Source organism: Dendrobates tinctorius, unplaced genomic scaffold (genome assembly GCF_039654945.1).
Source record: "Dendrobates tinctorius isolate UK_male_01 unplaced genomic scaffold, ASM3965494v1 ptg000044l, whole genome shotgun sequence".
NCBI lineage: Eukaryota > Metazoa > Chordata > Amphibia > Anura > Dendrobatidae > Dendrobates > Dendrobates tinctorius.
In genome coordinates this window covers 8,576,890-8,599,676 of record NW_027361712.1, presented here as the reverse complement: position 1 = coordinate 8,599,676, position 22,787 = coordinate 8,576,890, and the positions used below count along the sequence as shown (strand labels likewise).

The 22,787-nt window shown below is 42.0% G+C and overlaps 1 protein-coding gene and 2 long non-coding RNA genes across 3 annotated transcripts in view; 1 reads left to right on the top strand and 2 right to left on the bottom strand.

The window, feature by feature from the left end:
* Window positions 1-6,526: 6,526 nt before the first annotated feature.
* On the bottom strand, window positions 6,527-18,728 carry LOC141089055 (uncharacterized). Its single transcript, XR_012232161.1, has 2 exons — window positions 18,668-18,728; window positions 6,527-6,657 (listed from the first exon to the last, which is right to left on the bottom strand). It is a non-coding gene; the product is annotated as an uncharacterized lncRNA (long non-coding RNA).
* Window positions 16,575-22,787, top strand: part of SHC3 (SHC adaptor protein 3) — a 268,874-nt gene continuing 262,661 nt past the window's right edge. The window contains exon 1 of the mRNA XM_073575323.1: window positions 16,575-17,467. Within this exon, the coding sequence (XP_073431424.1) occupies window positions 16,928-17,467 (540 nt within the window). The 5' untranslated portion in view covers window positions 16,575-16,927. The remainder of the gene's footprint in view (window positions 17,468-22,787) is intronic.
* Window positions 18,718-19,542, bottom strand: LOC141089053 (uncharacterized). The gene is made up of 3 exons (XR_012232159.1): window positions 19,419-19,542; window positions 18,867-18,881; window positions 18,718-18,776 (listed from the first exon to the last, which is right to left on the bottom strand). It is a non-coding gene; the product is annotated as an uncharacterized lncRNA (long non-coding RNA).

The following is a 22,787-nucleotide window of genomic DNA, read 5'->3' as shown; positions in this document are numbered from 1 at the left end:
AGCAAAAATTCCAGAACCACGCGGGGGGACCTAGTGAATGAACTGCAGAGAGCTGGGACCAATGCAACAAGGCCTACCATAAGTAACACACTACGCCACCATGGACTCAGATCCTGCAGTGCCAGACGTGTCCCACTGCTTAAGCCTGTACATGTCCGGGCCCGTCTGAAGTTTGCTAGAGAGCATTTGGATGATCCAGAGGAGTTTTGGGAGAATGTCCTATGGTCTGTTGAAACCAAACTGGAACTGTTTGGTAGAAACACAACTTGTCGTGTTTGGAGGAAAAAGAATACTGGGTTGCATCCATCAAACACCATACCTACTGTAAAGCATGGTGGTGGAAACATCATGCTTTGGGGCTGTTTCTCTGCAAAGGGGCCAGGACGACTGATCCGGGTACATGAAAGAATGAATGGGGCCATGTATCGTGAGATTTTGAGTGCAAACCTCCTTCCATCAGCAAGGGCATTGAAGATGAAACGTGGCTGGGTCTTTCAACATGACAATGATCCAAAGCACACCGCCAGGGCAACGAAGGAGTGGCTTCGTAAGAAGCATTTCAAGGTCCTGGAGTGGCCTAGCCAGGCTCCAGATCTCAACCCTATAGAAAACCTTTGGAGGGAGTTGAAAGTCCGTGTTGCCAAGCGAAAAGCCAAAAACATCACTGCTCTAGAGGAGATCTGCATGGAGGAATGGGCCAACATACCAACAACAGTGTGTGGCAACCTTGTGAAGACTTACAGAAAACGTTTGACCTCTGTCATTGCCAACAAAGGATATATCACAAAGTATTGAGATGAAATTTTGTTTCTGACCAAATACTTATTTTCCACCATAATATGCAAATAAAATGAAAAAAAAACAGACAATGTGATTTTCTGGATTTTTTTTTCTCAGTTTGTCTCCCATAGTTGAGGTCTACCTATGATGTAAATTACAGACGCCTCTCATCTTTTTAAGTGGTGGAACTTGCACTATTGCTGACTGACTAAATACTTTTTTGCCCCACTGTATATCGGAGGCGTAGCTAGGGTTTTGGCTCAGGGGGGGCGAAACTTCTGAGTGGGCCCCTAACCAGAGAACCTCAGCAGATGACTGCGCTGTTGCCAAAAATAATCTATATAATCTATATATATATGTATATATATATACATACTGTACATTCCATTATTGCGGCGTCAGCGCGGCCCCCCAGTGCACTCCGCAATAATGGTAGAAAGAGCATCAGATGAGGCTCCCTCTCCCATCATTACCCTCTTCCTCTGACACACAGCGCTGTGTGCGCTGGTCTGACTGCAGTGCAGCTCCTGACATCAGAGCAGCCGCCGAAATCAGCGTGGGAGCCAGGAGAGGTGAGTATAGTTTTTTTTTAATTTATATAGTGAGTCCTGGTTGCATCATTATGATACCCTGTATGGGAGGGGGCGGCAGCATGATATACCCCATATGATGGGGGCAGCATGATACCCCGTATGGGGGGGAAGCATGATACCCCATATAAGGGCGAACAGCATGATACCCCATGAGGGGGCTGCATTATATTCTGAAGGGGCTACATTATATTTTTTGGGGGGACTGTATTATACCATATGAAGGGGGCTACATTATAGAGAAAGAAAGAACAGAGAGAGTGAAAGAACAGAGAGGAAGAAAGAACAGAGAGAGATAAAGAGAGGAAAGAAATAACAGAGAGAGAGAAAGAAATAACAGAGAGAGAGAAAGAAAGAACAGAGAGAGAGAAAGGAAGAACAGAGAGAGAGAAAGAAATAACAGAGAGAGAACAGAGAGAGAAAGAAAGAACAGAGGGAGAGAAAGAAACAGAGAGAGAAAGAAAAAAAGATTCTATAAAGATACTATAGCAGCCCGGCTCCCATTGAAGTGCCCACCTGAGCCTCCCGTTGCAGGACATATCATGATCCGCTCACATGGCTGACATCCCTGAGTCCAAGGCGATCCCGCTGTCCGCACTGTCGGAGGAGACACGGTGATGGATCTGAAGCATTCCCTGAAGTGCCTCCACGGTTCAGTCACAATCTCCTCCCGAAATTACCTAATTTCCGGTCAGCTTCCAGCACGTCACTTCCGGTGGCACGTCACGGGCGAATTTTAAAGTGCTCCTCGGGGCTCTGCCGTGTACTCCTGTGTCCACGGGAAAAGTAAGTGGGGCAGAATCTCTCTAAATTGGGAGGTGTGAATGCTCCCCACCATACACCTTGTACACGCATAGCTCCGCACACCTCATACACACACGGTTCCGCTTTCTATGCCTCGTAAATACACGGCTCCGCAGACATCGCACAGACACGGCTCCACTAAGTATACACATGGCTTCACTCCGTAAACCTTGTACACATGCGGCTCTGCTCCGTACACCTTGTACACACGCGGTTCCGCTCTGTACACCTCGTACACACGCGGTTCTGCTCTGTACACCTCGAACACACGTGGCTCCGCTCTGTACGTTTTGTACACACACGGCTCCGCTCCGTACGCTTTGTACACACGGCTCCGCTCCGTACACTTTGTACACACATGGCTCCACTCCGTACACTTTGTACACACATGGCTCCGCTCAGTACACTTTGTACACACATGGCTCCGCTCAGTACACTTTGTACACACATGACTCCGCACAGTACACTTTGTACACACATGGCTCCGCTCCGTACACTTTGTACACACATGGCTCCGCTCCGTACACTTTGTACACACATGGCTCCACTCAATAAAACTCGTACACATGGCTCCACTCCGTACACCTCGTACACACACGGCTTCACTCCGTACACTTCGTACACACACGGCTCCGCTCTGTACACCTCGTATACACACGGCTCCGCGCCGTACACCTCGTACACACATGGCTCCGTACACCTCGTATACACACGGCTCCGTACACCTCGTACACACGCAGCTCCGATCTGCACACCTCGTACACACACGGCTCCGCTCCGAACACCTCGTACACGCGCGGCTTCGCTCTATACACCTCGTATACACACGGCTTTGCTCTTTACTCCATGTACACACACGGCTCCGTACACCTCGTATACACACGGCTCCGTACACCTCGTACACACGCGGCTCCGCTCTGTACACTTTGTACAAACTCGGCTCCGCTCCGTACACCTCGTACACACACGGATCCGTACACCTTGTACACACGCAGCTTTGTACACCTTGTACACATAGCTCCGCTCCGTACACCTCGTACACACAGCTCTGCTACATGCACCCTGTAAACCCCTCCTGACCCCACACATAAACTTCCCCTCATCCAGCACCATGACAACCAGCAGCGTCCAGCAGGCTCTGAGGCCCTTGATCATGTGACCCCTAACTCCTCCCCTCCTGTGACCTAATCACAGGTCTTGTGGCAGAGAAGAGAACATAGCGCGGCAAGCAGGGAGATGATCGATTCTCTGTGCTCTGCAGCAGATACTGTTTACAGTAGCGTAAATCCGGGTGGGCCCCCTCAGAGCGCGGGGCCCGGGGCCACCGCCCCCTCTGACCCCCGGTAGCTACGCTACTAATATATATATATATATATATATACTGCTCAAGGAAATAAAGGGAACACATCCTAGTACATTGTGTTGTTTAAGTGTTCCCTTTATTTTTTTGAGCAGCATATATATACACTCACTGGCCACTTTATTAGGTACACCATGCTAGTAAGGGGTTGGACCCCCTTTTGCCTTCAGAACTGCCTCAATTCTTCGTGGCAGAGATTCAACAAGGTGCTGGAAGCCTTCCTCAGAGATTTTGGACCATATTGACATGATGGCATCACACAGTTGGCGCAGATTTGTCGGCTGCACATCCCTGATGCGAATCTCCCGTTCCACCACATCCCAAAGATGCTCTATTGGATTGAGATCTGGTGACTGAGGAGGCCATTTGAGTACAGTAAACTCATTGTCATGTTCAAGAAACCAATCTGAGATGATTCGAGCTTTATGACATGGCGCATTATCCTGCTGAAAGTAGCCATCAGATGTTGGGTACATTGTGGTCATAAAGGGATGGACATGGTCAGCAACAATACTCAGGTAGGCTGTGGCGTTGCAACGATGCTCAATTGGTACCAAGGGGCCCAAAGAGTGCCCAGAAAAAATTCCCCACACCATGACACCACCACCACCAGCCTGAACCGTTGATACAAGGCAGGATGGATCCATGCTTTCATGTTGTTTACGCCAAATTCTGACCCTACCATCCGAATGTCGCAGCAGAAATCGAGACTCATCAGACCAGACAACGTTTTTCCAATCTTCTACTGTCCAATTTCGATGAGCTTGTGCAAATTGTAGCCTCAGTTTCCTGTTCTTAGCTGAGAGGAGTGGTACCCAGTGTGGTCTTCTGCTGCTGTAGCCCATCTGCCTCAAAGTTCGACGCACTGTGCGTTCAGAGATGCTCTTCTGCCTACCTTGGTTGTAACGGGTGGCAATTTGAGTCACTGTTGCCTTTCTATCAGCTCGAACCAGTCTGCCCATTCTCCTCTGACCTCTGGCATCAACATGGCATTTCCGGCCACAGAACTGCCGCTCACTGGATTTTTTTTCTTTTTCGGACCATTCTTTGTAAACCCTAGAGATGGTTGTGCGTGAAAATCCCAGTAGATCAGCAGTTTCTGAAATTCTCAGACCAGCCCTTCTGGCACCAACAATCATGCCATGTTCAAAGGCACTCAAATCACCTTTCTTCCCCATACTGATGCTCGGTTTGAACTGCAGGAGATTGTCTTGACCATGTCTACATGCCTAAATGCACTGAGTTGCCGCCATGTGATTGGCTGATTAGAAATTAAGTCTTAACACACAGTTGGACAGGTGTACCTAATAAAGTGGCCAGTGAGTGTATATGTCACTGACATATACATGTATTCTATGTGTATATATCTATTCTATTCTAACCTGTCAGTGTGATTTTACTGTATGCCGCGCATAAATTGCCGGCTTTTCTAAGGACACCGGTGCGTAAAAATCGGACAGCACTCACATGGTCCGAGTGCTGTGCGATTTTTTTTTCTCGTTTTCTCACATCCATTGACTTGCATCATTGGCGAGTCTCGTCCAAGATACGCTGCAAATCGCAGCATGCTGCGATTTTTTTCTCAGTCCAACTTCAGCTGAGAAAAATAATTAAAAAAAATAATTAAAAAAAAAAAATAATTAAAAAAAAATCGTGGATGAGATGTAACTCATTGAGTAACATTGGTCAGAGTGCAATCCGATTTTTTTATCGGTTTGCACTCGTCCTTTTTCCCCGCAAATGGGTACGTACACTTGCTACAGGGCAAGTCGGAAGAACCCGACAAAGCTCCAGAGTAGGCACATCTAATAGATGCGCCTTTTCTGGGCAGCTGCGGGATGCTGTTTTTAGGCTGGGGGGGTCCATAATCATGGCCCCTTACCAGCCTGAGAATTGCAGCCTGCACCTGTTAGTTTTGCCGGGTTGGTTCAAAATATAAGAAGGACCCCACGTCGTTTTTTTTCATTCATTCATTCTTCCCTGCTCACGCTGTTGCTGGCAGAGCAGGGAGAATGACAGCCGCATTCAGCACCACATGCAGGGGAACAGTGCTGTAGTGCTACTTCCCCGGCGGCCGTCCGTGTGGTACTGATGCAGCACACGTGCCACACGGATGTGCCACTCGGACAGCTCCGGTACCGTGTTTTCCGGTACCGGAAATATCTGGATGTGTGAAACCACCCTTAGACCAACTGGATCTCTGGTGTTTATATTTAGTATCCAGTATGATTCTCTGTTTAGCACTTTGCAGCAAAAATCACGTCCTCTTAATGATGTTTTTACTTTCTCTATGGCACAGAAAGAAAGACATGTGTTATCACCCGTTGTATTAAAGAAAAGTGTTTGTGTACTACCAATGCAGTAAAAACGCACATCAGACTACATATTTCTGATGCTGGTGGAAATCTAAGAACTAGCATCTCCTCGGTATCCAAACACTTTTCTTTAATACATGGGGGTGATACCACATGTCACTCTGGGGGTGATACCACATGTCACTCTGAGGGGTTAATTTTTTGTCTATACATGTAACATTTTTGGATTCAATAAATATTGAGTTTTTTTTGCAAAAAAACATCTACTACTGTTCTTTCACCGCTCGCTGGACACACTTTTCTTGCTTGGATTTAAAAGGGTTGTCCATTTTTAATAAAAATTGTGTCTGAGACACTGCAACTGTGGTAGTTACGTGCCTGGTTGCAGCTCTGTAAATGAGTTATGACAATGAGGAGGAGAGATGTAGTACCATAGCAACTGAGGACTCAACAGTTAAAGTAGAAATCTAGTGATTTTTTTTTATAATGTACAAAGAAAGGAACAATTAAGGTAAGGCTACTTGAAAATGCATGGTATACTTCTCTTTAATTATGTGACCACATGGTGACTTTCTAAATAAGGTTTTTTTTCTGTGTAATGAAATTGCTCGAACTGTACCTCTGAAGTTTGCAACAGGCAGACAAAAAAACAAGAAAAAAAACAAAGGAGTTCCAGCTTCTGGTGAAATCGTAAAACGTTCTTACTTTATTGAAATATTAAAACGCTTCATGGTGGCAAAGCGGGAGACAGGAAAACATATGATATAGCAGCGCGTTTTGAACTCAGTCTGGTGTTCTTCCTCAAGGCCTAAAATAAAAAGAAAACAACTGTCAAAGTGAGTGATGATGACTGCACAGCTCCTGTGAAGCAATTATAATGTGGATTACAGTTCAGCCTCCTGATTGTACACTTATAATATATTAGCTTATTTAGGAGAATATACAAGCATGGATAATAACACTGCTACTAAGGCAGGCAGAGATGGTATTGCTTCTAGATACCCATGTGATGCATTGCTTAGTATCATAGGATTGATAGCAATGTGTAAAAGAAGTGCTGAATGTGAAAGGCAATCATGGCAATAATGTAGGAATTATAGGAATTAAAAAATTGCTTTTCTGGACTGCTTCATTAAAAGGAGTAAGCTGTATCTGGTCCTGCCTGTAGTGGGAGGTCAGAAGGGGCAATTATGTCACATCTACAGATGTGCCTGTCCCATTTATTAGAGTTTCCTGATATAGAAGAGAGTGGATTTGCATTACCCTTTAAGCAACCCTTTACTAGATTGTTATTTCATAGCATTAACCCCTTCATGACGTGGACAATTTCCATTTTTCCGTTTTCATTTTTTCCTCACCTTCTTCCTAGAGCTATAACTTTTTTATTTTTCTGTCCACATAGACATATAAGAGCTTGTTTTTTGCAGGACAACTGGTACTTTTGAGTGACAATGTTCATTTACCACAAAATGTACTGGAAAACAGAACAAAAATTTCAGGTGGCGAGAAATCGTGAAAGAAAACTAATTTCTGACATTGTTTTTTGCGAATTGTTTTTACAGTGAACATTTTGTGGTAAAAATTATCTCACAATATGATTCTCCTCATCAGTATGATTACGGTGTTGCTAAACATGGCCAGGTTTTTTTTTATTATTTTAATGGTTAAAAAAACAAAAGTTTGAAAAACATATTGGGGATCTGTGTCACCATGTTCTGAGACCCTTAACATTTTTTATTTTTTGATCAAATGAGGTGTGACAAGGTTTTTATTGATATCATTTTGGAATAGATATGACGTTTTGTTCATTTGCTACAGCATTTTTTGTGGTATTACAGCAACCAAAAAAACTTAATTTTGTTGTTCTTGAATTTTTTTGTTTTTATGGTGTTTACAGAGCGGCTTAATTATTTTTATAATTTTATAAATCAGACTGTTCTAAATCGGACGATACCACATATCTGTTCTTTCTATTTTTTATTATCTTTATTCTTAATGGATACCAAGAGTGATTTGAACTTTTATGGGTTTTTTTTTTACATTTTTTCATATTTTTAAGACTTTTTTTTAAACTTTCACTGTACTTGTTAGTCCCCTTAGGGGACTTGAAGCTGCGATTGTCTGATCGCTTGTGATATATACAGCAGTACCACAGTATTGTGGTTTATAGTGAACATCACGGTCTCCTTTGAAGCTGAACCACAGACTGGGTTTCAAGGGAGCTCGGTAATGACAAGTACGGAGGTCTTCAACAAACCCCCTGCTGTTATAGCAATCCATCACTGACCCATGATCAAGCAGATGGGCGCATGGAATGACATGCTCCTATGCTGGCGCATGTTAAATGTCACTAAGTGTTTGACAGTGGCATTTAATAGGTTAAAAATCACAAGTGGTGCTTCATCGATTGTTAGAGACAGGTCCTGGTTGTAACAAACAGCAACTACCTGCTGACTATGGGGTGGGTTCACCTCATGAGCCCTCTCCAAACACTCGTTTCTGACATGCACTATACATGTATCAGCGCATGTTGTGACAGCGTTAGCAGGTTTGATCCCATTTTTAATTAACGGCACTGAAAACCCACTCTAAGTCCATGTTCAAACATTCAGTATTTGGTCAGTATTTACCTCAGTATCTGTAAGCCAAAACCAGGAGTGGGTGATAAATACAGAATTGGTGACATGTTTCTATTACACCTTTCCTCTGATTGTCCCACTCCTGGTTGTGGCTTACATATACTGAGGTAAAATCCTGACCAAATACTGAACATGTAAATGTGGCTTTTATGAGAGGCATGTCAAAAGGGGGTCACTTATTTCGGTGTAGCCTCTGATCATCATTAGCTGTGACTGTACAGCGTGGGGGCATCAGTTGTTTAAATGTTGCATTGTCTGTCTGTCATTTATAGCTTCTTGGCATCAGCAGTATTGGCAGATGAAGTGTTGTCAACACTCGGATTTGCCTGGTCATAGTTAAAGGGGTTGTCTGGTGTGAATTAATGTCTGAAGTCACTCTGGGTGATTGCAGATTTATGAATCCCCCAGCGCACACTGCGATTATTTGTTTCTGAGCGAGTAAGCGTGCGTTATGCATACTGCCAGCCGTAGCCCGTCTAGTGGGCGCGGTCACCCTCAATACAAGCAAATGAAGTGAGGCCACGCCCACTAGACAGACCTCTGGCTGGGAGTATGTATAACGCATACATACCCCCGGTCCTGGCTCAGAATCTGGCGAGTCCTTGCAGCACGCAGTACGTACGCTAGGGGGCATTCATACGTCTGCAGTCGATTTAGACCGGACAACCCTTTTAGGCATATACACAGATCACTCTATATATTAAAACTATGGCTAAGGATTGCTTGTATGCAATAATTGTCACCAAATGCAGTCAGAAGTAAACGTGTGCCAAAACTAGTGTGAACAGCTCCTGATATCTTTACACTCCAGAATTCCTGGACATACTCCTAAATGGTGCTTTTAGGTTCAGTTTGTCCTGATGATCCGTAGGCACTTCTCTGGAGCAAACGCTCACATGGTAACACGCATTCTTAATCCTCAGGAATAAAAATTCCCTTTCTAAATTGCCTGGATACACATTTGGCCGAGACCTTTTTCTATACCGTCATGAAACTTGTAATACACCCACGATGTTTCAATACATAATTGACCATTATTTGTTTTTCTTTATTCCTATCAGATCCTAATGATTTCATTGACAAATTCCAACATATCCTTGTTCCCATGTGCGTTGCCATGGCAACCCTTGTTGCTAAGGGAGGGTTCTCACGGTATATCATCCTGCTTGCCGCTGTATGAATTGTTCCCTTGGAAAGTCAGGTAGTCTGAAATGTTGCCGTTTATACTAACGTTGTTGCATTCGAAACCCCTCCTGTGCTGGAAGTATGAAGGAGAAAAAGAATGACAATTTGTCACTAATGACATGGAGGCGTTTTACAGGTTTAAAACAACAATTCCTTTTCATTCCTGTTCGGCATTTGGAAGAAAACACAATGATTCACGACAGTTCTATAAGCCGATGAATACATTATGCCGCACATTGAATTGGGCCACAACAGGGCCACTTCACACAAAGGGCCAGTAAGGATTTGCTCTTTGTGCTGCTTGTACTTTTCACTCTTTCTCAAAATTTTTCTATTCTCCATAACAGAAAGGAAAACATCTTATGGCTTTGTTAATGCATTTATTTCTGTCAAACGCCTTCTTTATGTGTTTTTTGTAGACATTTTCAATCTTATATCTGTTTATACATGGGCTTCATCATCATCCGCATATACGAATATAGAGGATTAGGGATTTATATGATGCAGAAATTTGGTTCCAAAGTGCTTTTGTTGCTAAAAACCTCATTCAACTCCATTCCATGGTCAAATTTTTAGACAGTCTTCAGATTACCTAAAAATGTGCAGTCTATTATGATTATTGTGCTTATTATCTGATACAATACAGGAGGGTCATCATGAACTCTTCCGCATTCTCGTTCTGTATATCTTTGCTTTATACTGTATCTAATACCTTACTAGTAAGCCATATTTACGGTAATTTAACCTAGTCCCTTAAACTGGCCATGCACATTAGATGGTTGACAGCCGATGAAGCTTTGGTTGATCGTTCAGCCAACAGGCATCTCATCCTACTCTCCCATACACAGGAGCACTCATACAGCAAAGCGTTGCTCCATTCTCTATTAGAAACCCGCCAGCTGACATGTTGGCCGGCGACTTATGCTCAGTTGACATCTCTCCCGACTATTAGTTGGCCAGGACTCCATAGATAATAGTTAACCGTTGATATCAGTTGGCTCGTCTGACATTATTTAAATGTGTATGGGGTTCTTAAGTCACTCATTGGCTTTATAGGAGAATAGACTTAATTTTTAGTATTACCTTTGTTGCATAAAATGCTTAAACAAAATGAGAAAATATCTGCAGTAAACAAAATAACAGCAATAGTGCATAAAAATTACAGAGTACTTAGTTAACAAAATTTTGATTAAAAAAATGTAAAAATTCCACCACATCAAGGTGACCCTATTCGAGACAGTCCTAACCTCTAGTATTAAAACCTTACTGTTGCTCATTTGCACATTTTATTTTTAATCTTAAGTTCTGTCTGTTTAGTGGCCAGTGTGAACATGCGCCTACATGTTGCATGCACACCAACTTATATTCCAGTTTACCTCTTTAGGTTTTTGTTTCAGGTTTTTGCACTCAGTGCACACAAGGGTGTTGATTCCCTTTTCTTTGAGCTGGAATTACATTTATATAGCTTCACATGAACGACTGTCCATTAATTGGGTCCTCGGTCCTGCTCAGCATATTCACATTTTTCTCATTTGACATATGGTAAGGCTTTTATAGCAGAGGTTAGGACCGTCCCGAATAGGATCATCTAGCAAAGGGTTCACTTGCACTTACAGATATCTGACCAATTTCTGTCCAATCTGACCACAATTTGTGTGTGTAAATGAGTATTATATCTGATTGACATCAACCTCATCTGCCTGAAATTTGATTTGAAGAGCTTAGTCTGATTTTGTAACATATAGATGCATTTAATGCCCATTTTGAGCAAACTATGTCCTCTTTCTGCTGACAACACACCCCTAGTCAAGCAAAATGGAAAAAAGTGTTTAAAATGGCAAATAAATGTTATGCACCAGTTTTCATTCAGAGATTGTGAATTAGGCCAGGATCACACTACCGTGTGTGATGTGAGAAACTCGCACGAGCATCAACACTCAGCACTGCCGCCGGCACTTAGGATCGGAGCTGCAGCTGCATGTATTTCTATGCAGCCATAGCTCCGGTTCTGAGTATCAGTGGCAGCGCCAGGTGTTGAGTTTCTCGCATCACACATGGTAGAGTGATGCCAGCCTTAACACTTCTCACTTCAGTTTTGTAACATTAGCCTATTTGGCTGTGATGTTTAAGCAGATCTTTCTGCAAATTGTGCATCCTGTAATGGAAACATAGTAGCACACACATTTATTTAGGTAGATACATGACACATAGATTTTATAGCTCGAAGACTGGGTCCAACAATTACGCAAACATCCAATTTCTGTTTAAAATTACAAGAGGGATTTCGACCCAAAATGTAAAAATGAACCAGCAAATCAGAGGTGGGAACAGTTTAGTAATTATGTTTGTTTTACTTCCAGAGATTTGGGCATTTTTATATCTTGTTGCAGTGGTCAATTTTGCAGTCATATTAGAAAGTGCAGCCATATTATTACTTTTCATTGTCAATATACCAAAAATTGATTCAATTTCACAATGAATTGAGGCTTGCAAGAGACGTCAAAAGCAATAATAAAGGATTTTGGGGATATGTCCAAAGTAAAAGAAAAGTCAAAGATGCTATAGGATTTTTACAGGATGAAAATGATGAAATGGCAAGACAGGATGTTGAGAAGGCCGAACTTTTAAATTCCTATTTTGCATCTGTTTTCCCTCAGAAAGGAAATATAACATCAACTGTTCTTCACTGTCCTATTAAGGGAATAGAAGAATCCAGGATATCTATAAACAGAAAGATAGGGAGGAAACACTTAGCTAACCTAAATGAATACAAGTCTCCAGGTCCAGATGAATTACACCCCAGAGTACTGAAGGAGATAGCAGAAGACATTTTTGAACCCCTCTCCATAATCTTTGAAAATTCTTGGAGAACAGGAGAAGTCCCAGAAGACTGGAGAAGAGCAAATGTTGTTCCTATCTTCAAAAAGGGGAAGACGGTGGACCAAGGCAACTATAGGCCGGTGAGTCTGACTTCTATACAAGGAAAGATCTTTGAACAAATTATTAAACAACATGTAACTAATAAGTCATGTCAGACTAACTTAATTTCTTTCTATGACAGAATCACTGATTGGGTGGATCAAGGAAATACTGTAGATATAGTATATCTTGACTTCAGCAAAGCATTTGACAAAGTATCTCATACAATCCTTATTGAAAAAATGACTAAGTATGGAAAGGACAAGGCAACTGTTAGGTGGATTCATAACTGGCTTAGTGATCGGACCCAAAGAGTGGTCATAAATGGCTGCACATCCGGTTGGAAGAATGTCTCAAGTGGGGTACCACAGAGCTCTGTCCTGGGCCATTTATTGTTCAACATCTTTATCAATGATTTAGATGAAGGAATTGAGGGTAAACTGATTATATTTGCTGATGACACAAAGCTAGGAGGGATAGCTAATACTAGAGAAAAGAGAGAGAGGATTCAAAAAGATATAAATAAACTGGAGCAGTGGGCAGCAACTAAAAGAATGGTTTTTAACAGGGAAAAATGCAAAGTACTACATCTGGGCAATAAAAATGAAAAAAGCATATACAGAATGGGAGGAATAGGGCTAAGCAACAGCACATGTGAAAAAGACTTGGGTATACTAATAGATCACAGACTGAATATGAGTCAACAGTGTGATACAGCATCAAAAAAGGCAAATGCAATTCTAGGATGTATTAACAGAAGCATACAGTCTAGATCACGTGAAGTCATTATTGCCCTCTACTCCTCTTTGGTCAGACCTCATCTGGAATACTGTGTCCAGTTTTGGGAGCCACAATTTAAAAAAGACATCAACAAACTGGAGCAAGTTCAGAAAAGAGCGACCAGAATGGTGACCGGTCTGCAAACCCTGTCTTATGAGGAAAGGTTGCAGGATTTGGGAATGTTTAGCTTGCAGAAGAGAAGACTGAGAGGAGACTTAATAGCTGGCTACAAATATCTCAAGGGCTGTCACATTGTAGAAGGATCATCTTTATTCTCATTTGCACAAAGAAAGACTAGAAGCAATGGGATGAAACTGAATGGGAGGAGACACAGATTAAATATTAGAAAACACTTTTGGACAGTTATATTGATCAATGAGTGGAACAGGCTGCCACGAGAGGTGGTGAGTTCTCCTTCATTAGAAGTCTTCAAACAGAGGCTGGACAGACATCTGTCTGGGATGATTTTATCGAATCCTGCTTTGAGCAGGGGGTTGGACCAGATGGCCCAGGAGGTCCCTTCCAACTCTTCGATTCTATGAATTGTTTGAATGTGCCAACAAAATGACTGTTTAGCATTTCCCTACGTGATGGGAACTATATGGCTACACTTCCTATTATTCTCTCCCACTCCTGAAGATTGACAGTTCAGACTAGTGGGTGATCGGGCTGTGGTTCTGAACTGTGCGCTCTCTGATGCATATTTGCCCTTGTACCATGAAAGAAGTGCAGGGACTCTGAAGCTAGCCAAATCCAGTGAACCGATCGGCTTCATAGCTGCACTTCAAAGCTGTATAGCAAACAGCTTTCAAAACTGCCCATTTGAACGGTGAACTTGGCAATGAGCAGTAATTTATAAAATTAAATATCCTTCTGTTCTTCGGAACAGATAAGATTTTTATTAAAAGGTAAGTTGCAAAGTTGCTGCTTTTTACAATTAGTTTGCAATTTTACCAATTGTTGAGCCAACCCTTTAACATTACATTGAATATTTGTCTCCAGTACATTCAAGTTATATTCATAGAATTTCCCAGAAATTCCTTATAAATGTTAATTTTATTTCTGTAACCCACAGCTATTTTTTTTTTTAAAGTGGGCTCCTGTTTAATAACCATATGTGAATGAATTGATGACATGTATGGCTGGTCCTCTCCATTTAGTTATATGGTAGTTCCAACAAATAGCTGAACAAGCTTGCCCTGTTCGCAAGATAGGCATGGGTCCTGGCAGTGAGACCTGTACCTTTCGTAAATTTATGGCTTTTCCTGTGGATGTGCCAGACATGTCTGAGATGGGATTATCTCTTTAACCTCTTAAAGTTAAGAAATAAAATTACCCCTTAGCCTACACCTGCAGTATATGACAATTAATAGGAGTAGTTTGCCAATAGTGATGAACAACCATGCTCGGATAAGGTGTAATCCGAGCATACTCGTATGTTAACCAAGTGACTTCGGCGTGCTTGAAAAATATGGTCGAGTCCCCACAGCTGTTCGACAGCCGCAACAAATCCATGGATTGCCTATTTGTTAGGTAATCCATGCATGTTTTGTGGATGTCAAACATCTGTGAGACAAGCATCTGCGGGGACTCGAACATATTTTTCGAATAGTCACTTGGCTAGCACCCGAGCATGCTCGAATAACTCCTAATCCAAGCACGTTCGCTCATCACTATTTACCAAGCTCGGCCTCTTTATATAACGTGTACTAGATATAATTGTTAATGTAGTCCATTTTGTCTGAAAATTAATATTAATAATCATAAACGCACTATTTGAAAGAATCACACATCGGTGTCTAAAAGGATGCGTTGCTGTGTTACCAGGAATTTGTGCATACAATGGTAAGGAAAGCAAAAGGTTAAACCCCCAGTCTGCGCGACTCCCAGTAGAGGATCATCCAAGGCTCTGTGGCTCAATATGTCAATGTAATGTGCTGCAATAGGCACATTGGGCAGAATGTGCCCGTTCATGAATGAAGCAGGTATTCGTTAAATAGTCCTCGAAGAGATGGATTTCTAGCTTGCAGCCGGCAACGCTCACATTTTATTCATCCTCTGCATCTGTTTCTTTGTCAAGCTAAGGGGATGTAATTGTTTCTCAAAAAGCTGCGTAATTAGGTTAGATGTTGTCGTCTTAAGAACGCTGCCTGCGATCAAAATGGACTCTTCCACTATTTAGCAAGCCTTTGTTGAATGAGTCATCCAGGCTGTCTCTCATTGGATGGAACGGTTAGCACCCAAGGGATTGCCAGGCAGAGGCTGCATGGCCCTGCTTCATTCACAGAATTATTGATATGCCAGTCAGCCCTTTCATTCACATAAATAGGCTTTCATTCACATTTTGCAATTTTTCTTTGTACGGTACATAGAGAAGAAAAGCGTTTGGGGGCTTATAGAGCGTTCATTGCGTTAGATAACTGCAGCCACTGTCTAGGATGGGATTCTTCACTGTGCTGCTAGAAAGGAGGGTAAGATGAAGTCTGGGAGAACACTGCGGCGGGTCGTGTCGTGTGCTCAATGAAAGGCTATTCTGCACTTCACTGCAAGCTCGCTCTTACATGAAATAGGACATTTCCATTGTTCATCACTCCTGGGGGCAGAGGCGCTGACTTCTTTCACGTGTCAGAAATGAGACTAATGAAATATCTCTGAAAGTTTATTTAGCACTTATACATTGTCTATGCTGCAGCCTTACGTACAGTGTGTGCATGTGATGGGGTGATCTAGTAGTGGGAGATCACTTATACATCGCGTTTATTTCTTATTACTGCGGAATGTTTAGCGCTCTATAAAAATAAAGATTATTATTATTATATTGGTGACCCGTGAGGTCGTATGAGATTATATAGTGCGGTAGCATGCTTTCACGGCGGCTTGCTATAAATTTTCTATTTTTTACAGCCGGTAATGTTAGCATTTTCATAGAAGATATTAATAAAAAATATTGCCTATCTGGTACACTTACATGATCTATGTAGATTGACTATGGTGGTTGGCGGTGTATGATCAGGACTATATTCTAGGGGACCTGCTCTGGCTATTACAGGTGCACATCAACTTTGGAGGGTGAGTAAAATTGGTAAAACTTGAAGAAATGATCCTTTTGCGAAGTTGGGAAAGGAAATTTGAGAATTGATTGGTTCTAGTGTGCTGTAAGTGGGTGGATGTTTTTTTGTGCTACAGGAAGTGATTTGCAGTGCTCACTGAGCCTTTTGTTGAAAAGGGTCTCCTCATTTGTGTGAGTCATGCTTTTGCTGTGAGCGAGTTGGCAGCTCCAACCAGAAGTGGAATGTCATATAGAACTGTCTGCTCCTGCCTTCCTTCCGAACCAAAAGCTGCACGGACATAGAAACAATTTTTCTCTCTTCTAGAAAAAAAAATCGATCAGCAATTAATGCTCTTTTTTTAAAAACTATTTTACTATACGGTTGACGTGTTTATTGCATTTGGTTTTACAGGTGCCACTATGAACCTCCGGCAATGGTAACAAAGGCGTACCTTAGATTGGCATCGGATTTGCCACAACGTATGAACGAAACTAGATAAAAGGGCATGCTTCAACGTACCAAGTATAACCGTTTCAAGAATGAATCTGTGACACCGGTCGATGATCTTTTGTACAACCTGTCCACGAACAGTAAAGCCTCTACAGTCGCCGGTAACCCAGCTGCGATTCCGTGCCTGGTTCCGACCACAGACTTACAAAAGGACCAGGAAGATGGACCCACCTCTCTTTGTACATTTATTCACAAAGTGTCTCACATGAAACTCTCCAGCACGGGGAGCCTGTTGGGTATAAAAAACCTTTCCTCTGCAGTAAAGGATCTTGCTGGTTCTAAGTTACAGGGTAGCTCTCCTGCTCTTAGTATAGCAGCAGGGGCTTCAGACAACGCATGTAACCTTGTCTCTACCCCTCAGTGTTGTCAGCAGGACGTGAGCAGGATGAGCACGGGGAAAAAACCACGATCGGAAGAAATGCATCTCGCAGGCGAAGATTGGAATCAAAGTAGCGCCTTTGTCAATAAGCCTTCTCGAGGATGGCTGCACTCGAATGAGAAGATTCAGGGACCTGGAGTGACGTACATTGTGAAGGTTGGTCTGCTGCTTTCTCCTTGTCTGGTTTTCTCACGTTAGAAATGAACAGTTTGGTTTAGCCTTTAGAAAACCATGTCATTCATATGGGTCTCTTATCATTCCACCTATTTTGTGTAAAATAATGGCTGGTTAAAAGACAGATTTATATAAGAACAAATGGTACCATTGGCCATACAGAATTGTTAGAGCTTTTCAGATTGATAATAGATTCAATTGTGTGTCATACTAAAGACGAAGCAGGTGAATTAATGAATGCAGTGGACGTCTTAGGCGAATTCATTTGCTGTTCATTAAGATCTCCGAGACCGTAATTAAAGCGCAATCACACTGAAGTCATTCTTTTGGCTAGGTGTGTTTTCATTATCTTAAATCTTGTATGCTTGACTCTACATCAGTGGGTAAAGAATGATTTAAAGACCGCACGCGGTGTCCAGATATGTTCCTTATTGACCGTGTCGTCACAATTGTATTTATATTCTATATCTAACATTCAAATATAATAATATATTACAAAGTGCCATTTCATGCATGCAGAATAACAAGTAACTGTTGCACGAATGCTCCTTCACTGATAAAACACTCCCAGTTTTCCGAATCCTGTGAACAGAACAGTTACCACCAAATTGCACAATATGGCAGTTCACACCTTCCTTCCTCCCAACACACATAGGTAGAATACATGTGAATATATATTATATGTGACATATGTGTTACTATCCATGTGCCCAAGGCCAAGAGAGCACTTGAGCATCAAATTTTTCAACTTATTAGATGTTTTCACTGTATTATCTAATTGGAGTTTTTCATTTCTTTATTGAATTCCAATGACGAGTCAATAACATTTGCGTTACTCTTTATTCCCCCAGTACTAGTGATTTATTTTTAGTGATGATTCTGTTGTTTCTCCGAATCCGTACTTGTGGCTTTACACCCTTGTTGCACCCACCTCCTGTGCATTCAGTAAAATACGGCTCATCTTGGGCTTTTGTTGGCAATAAGCTTGTGCGCGCGAGATCGTACAAACAAATGTTCTCACTGTAATTGGAGATATATATTATGTTTTAGAATTATTTGAGGCCACATGCTGCCGACTTTTTTTTTTTGAGTCTGGATTTCAAAGTATGGGTAGAACAACGTGCTCCCAAATCTGAATGTGTCAGGTGGGAATTTTCATGCAGATTTTGTTGTGGATTTTACCTTTAGTGACAGAATTGACTTGGTGAGGATTAGAAAATCCACAGTTTGCTTGTCTTCTGCTACACCAGAATGGGTTTTCTTGAAAGATTGCGAAAATTGCACTGAAAATCTGCAGAAATTTTGCAGCTGTGATTTCACCCAAAGACTGGAATCATACATGCAGTTTTTAACTACATTTATAAAAGGGACTTTTACTTACCCCCTGAATCCATTTCTAGCTATGGATAAAAAAAAAACTGCGTCAGAACCGCATCTCAAACCGCACCAAATATGGTTGGTATTGTAAAAGTGCTCACATAGACTCTGTTACTTAATGTCGCAATTCACACAATGTACTAATGCGGCCCTCAAGCCAAGATCTACAGTAGGAGATGGCAGTTGTTTGAAAATGCTACGCTTGTTTTTTCACATATGTAACATTACACCGACTGTGTGCAAGCAATTTGCAGTGGTAAAGTAAGGTAGACGTCTCTGAGATCCTAGCACATGGACCATAGGGTACATTATCAGCATTTACAATGCAGGAAAGCCAGTTCATACATGTACTAAACCTTTTTTTTGTCACATTGATATTGAGCTATGTAGGGTACATATTCTCAAAAACCTATTTCTCTTTGACATTAGCACCATATTGTGCCAGTATACAGCAGTGGCATTGTATATGAGCCATTTCTCACGAAATTAAAATGATCACTTTTATCCCCTTCACGACCTTGGACGTATCCTTACGTCCAGGTTGGTAATTACTTACCGACATGGGATGTATGGATACATCATATCTGTAATGCGACACTGCAACCACAGTCACTTTGATCACATTAAAGTGCCTGCTGATTGTCCAGGGGAGTGGCGATGACCCCCACAACTACGATTACTGTGATTGGCTGTTCAATTCTGGCCCAGCTCTGGTGATGACGTCGATTGCACCAATCAGAACGCACAGACACGATCTAACCTCAGTATGACCGCCCTGCACTTCCACATTCTAGCTTCGGATGTTTTTAGAGTGCTCATAGTGCTATTCTGTCATACTGTGCTGGGCCTTGTGGTGCCACAGACTTTTTGAAGCCACTGCCATCACTGCTGCTGGTGTTCATGTTTTTCTTGAAAGAAGAATGAAGTTTCTGATCCTTTCCTGATCCCTGATCTTTCATAATCCATCCTATACCCCCCTCTCCCCTTTCTCCCCCCTCTCCCCAACCCCCTAACCTCCTCTCTCCTTTTGCCGAGCACTGATCAGTGTTTAATCGCTGATCAGTACTTGATCACTCAATTTTTGGCAGTTTTTTTTAAATCTGTGCATCCCTGTCTATCCCCCCACTTGCACCACCTCCATGCGTGCGTCCTGCAGCCACCGAGCATTGATCGCTGTTTTCCAGGACTTTTTTTGTCCCTATCTATTCCCCCCGCTTTTGCACCATCTCCATACGTGCGTCCTACAGCCATCGAGCTGATGATCAGACGCATATCACTGTTTAGCGTCCGAGCTCACTTTTGGGAAGGACTTTTTTTTCTATTTTTTTATCCATTTTTGCACCACATCTGTGCTTGCATCCTACAGCTGTTGAGCACTGTTCAGTGATGAACATCACTGATCCGCCTCCGGTTGTTTTTTTTTTTGTGTGAAAAAAAAAAGAATTAAGTAAAAATAATTTACATTAATTGATAGGACTAGATTAGAAACAGTAAAAATAAACCATAGTATTCCGCTTATACTACAGTATTTTATACTGAATTTAGACAGGGTTAATGTTGGATAGCAAAGCAGAAAAAAAGAATCACATCCGTGCATACATCCTACAGCCTTTGAGCACTGATCAGTGACAAATCACACATCGGTCTCTGGTTGTTGTTTTTTTAAATTTTTGTGTGAGAAATAAAAGAATAGATTAGTTGATAGGACTATATTAGAGGCAGTGAAAATATACTGTAGTAATCGGTGTCTACTGCAGTATTTCTTATTGAATATAATCAGGGTTAGTGTAAGATAGTTGCTGGCGTTCTGTAATTTTTTTTTTACTCATGTCTGTTTAGTAAATTTGTTTTTTATATTACCAAATTTTTAGATTTTTTTTATTTTTGTTTTTCTTTCTAGATTCTTTTTCTTTGTTTCTGTTCTAGATGAACAAAGTTTACATCAAACACACACACACCTGAATAAAATTTGGTGCTCACACAAACCACATACGTGAAAAAATGTCCCCCAATCACTGAATTCAGCAGAGCAGGCCTATGCCTTCCTTGTTCCTGACACTACTAGTGAGGGTTAGGGTGCCACCTTCCTTTATTTTTCACTCCCCTCCTTCTCTTCCTTAAGTGATACTGAACTGCCACGCAGATGCCCCAGGGCAAAAAATGAGCCAGCTCCCACTGTTACTGACCCCGTAAGGACCTCACCACCCCTCGAATATTATGAGACACAGATTCCTGATTTTGTGGCGCAATCAGTGATCAAATTTGACACCCAAGGCCTCACAGAAATTAACTTTTTCAAAGTCTTTTTCTCTGAGGATTTTGTAAACCTCATGTTGGCTTAGAGAAATTTGTTCGCCCAGCAATTTTTGGCACAAAACCTCCCTTCATCATTTTCTAACTGGATCCCTGCAGACGCAGTAGAAATTATATAGTAGCAGAAAAGGGGGGTAGGGTAGGTACCTCTGAGTAAATACATATAGTCTAGCAAAAAGAGGATTATTAACCCCATTACCACCAAATACTGGATATACGTCTCATGACCCGCAAATGACATTGCACGCTATGAGGGCAGGGGATCGATTGTGGTAAATATAAAATGCGATCTCTCACAAACATGGCAGCCGCTCTGGTCACACTGTTTTGAATTGACAGTCTGTTCTAAGTTTGGAATGAGGAACCACACATTTTCCTATACTTCCCCGATGAATCTGTAATAAAAAAAAGTATCGGAAGACAGGGTGAAAGGAACCTTAGCCTACCCATGTACTGTGATTGGAGTGTGAAGAAGGGACAAGCCACAAGAGATTGTTCTTTTTATTAAAATACAGATCTATTGTTCATATTTTGGACCTGTGTGCCGTGAGCAATCCCTAGATGGGATACTGAACATATGGCTATATGCAGTTGTCTATTTGAGCTGGGCTCTTAATCTTGGGTACATAGAGATTGATCATTTCTCTAGATGGACAAGGAACAATATCCCTTATGGTATATACAGTATATTAGATCCTATGGTTCCTTCCTACTTGAGGAGAAATTGATATGCACTGCTTTTTCAAGTGAATATCGAGTGTTATCCCTAAGGTTTGTGGATTATTGTGTGCAGTAATATAATTTGGAGGGATTGAGACACTCTCTATTTTGAGCAGAATTTGATCCTGTGAAATATACAGCACTCATCAGCAGACTTATCTGAACAAATTAGAGCTACTAGTTTTTTTCTTGTGTGTTGCACTTGGTTTATTTTATGTATGTGTAACTCCATCAGTTTAGCAGTAGACATTATTATTATTTATTATTATTTATTTATATAGCGCCATTGATTCCATGGTGCTGTACATGAGAAGGGGTTACATATGAATTACAGATATCACTTACAGTAAACAAACTAACAATCACAGACTGATATAGAGGGGAGAGAGAACCCTGCCCTTTCGGGCTTATATGCTACAGGATGGAGGGGAAGGTTGGGGGGTTGCAGCAGCTCCAGTGATTATGAAGCGGTAGCTTCAGTAGTGGTGAGGAGGCAGCGGGGATCATTTCAGGCTGTAGGCTTTCCTGAAAAGGTGGGTTTTCAGGTTCCGTCTGAAGGATCCGAGTGTGGTTGATAGCCGGACGTGTTGGGGCAGGGAATTCCAGAGGATGGGGGCTATTCGGGAGAAGTCTTGGAGGCGGTTGGGTGAGGAGCGAATAAGTGTGGAGGAGAGATGGAGGTCTTGGGAGGACCAGAGATTACGTGAGGGAAGGTATCGGGAGATTAGTTCAGAGATGTATGGAGGAGACAGGTTGTAGATGGCCTTGTGGGTCAGTATTAGTAATTTGAATTGGATACGCTGAGGGAATGGGAGCCAGTGAAGAGATTTGCATTGGGGAGAAGCGGAGGAGTAGCGAGGAAAGAGATGAATTAGTCGGGCGGTAGAGTTGA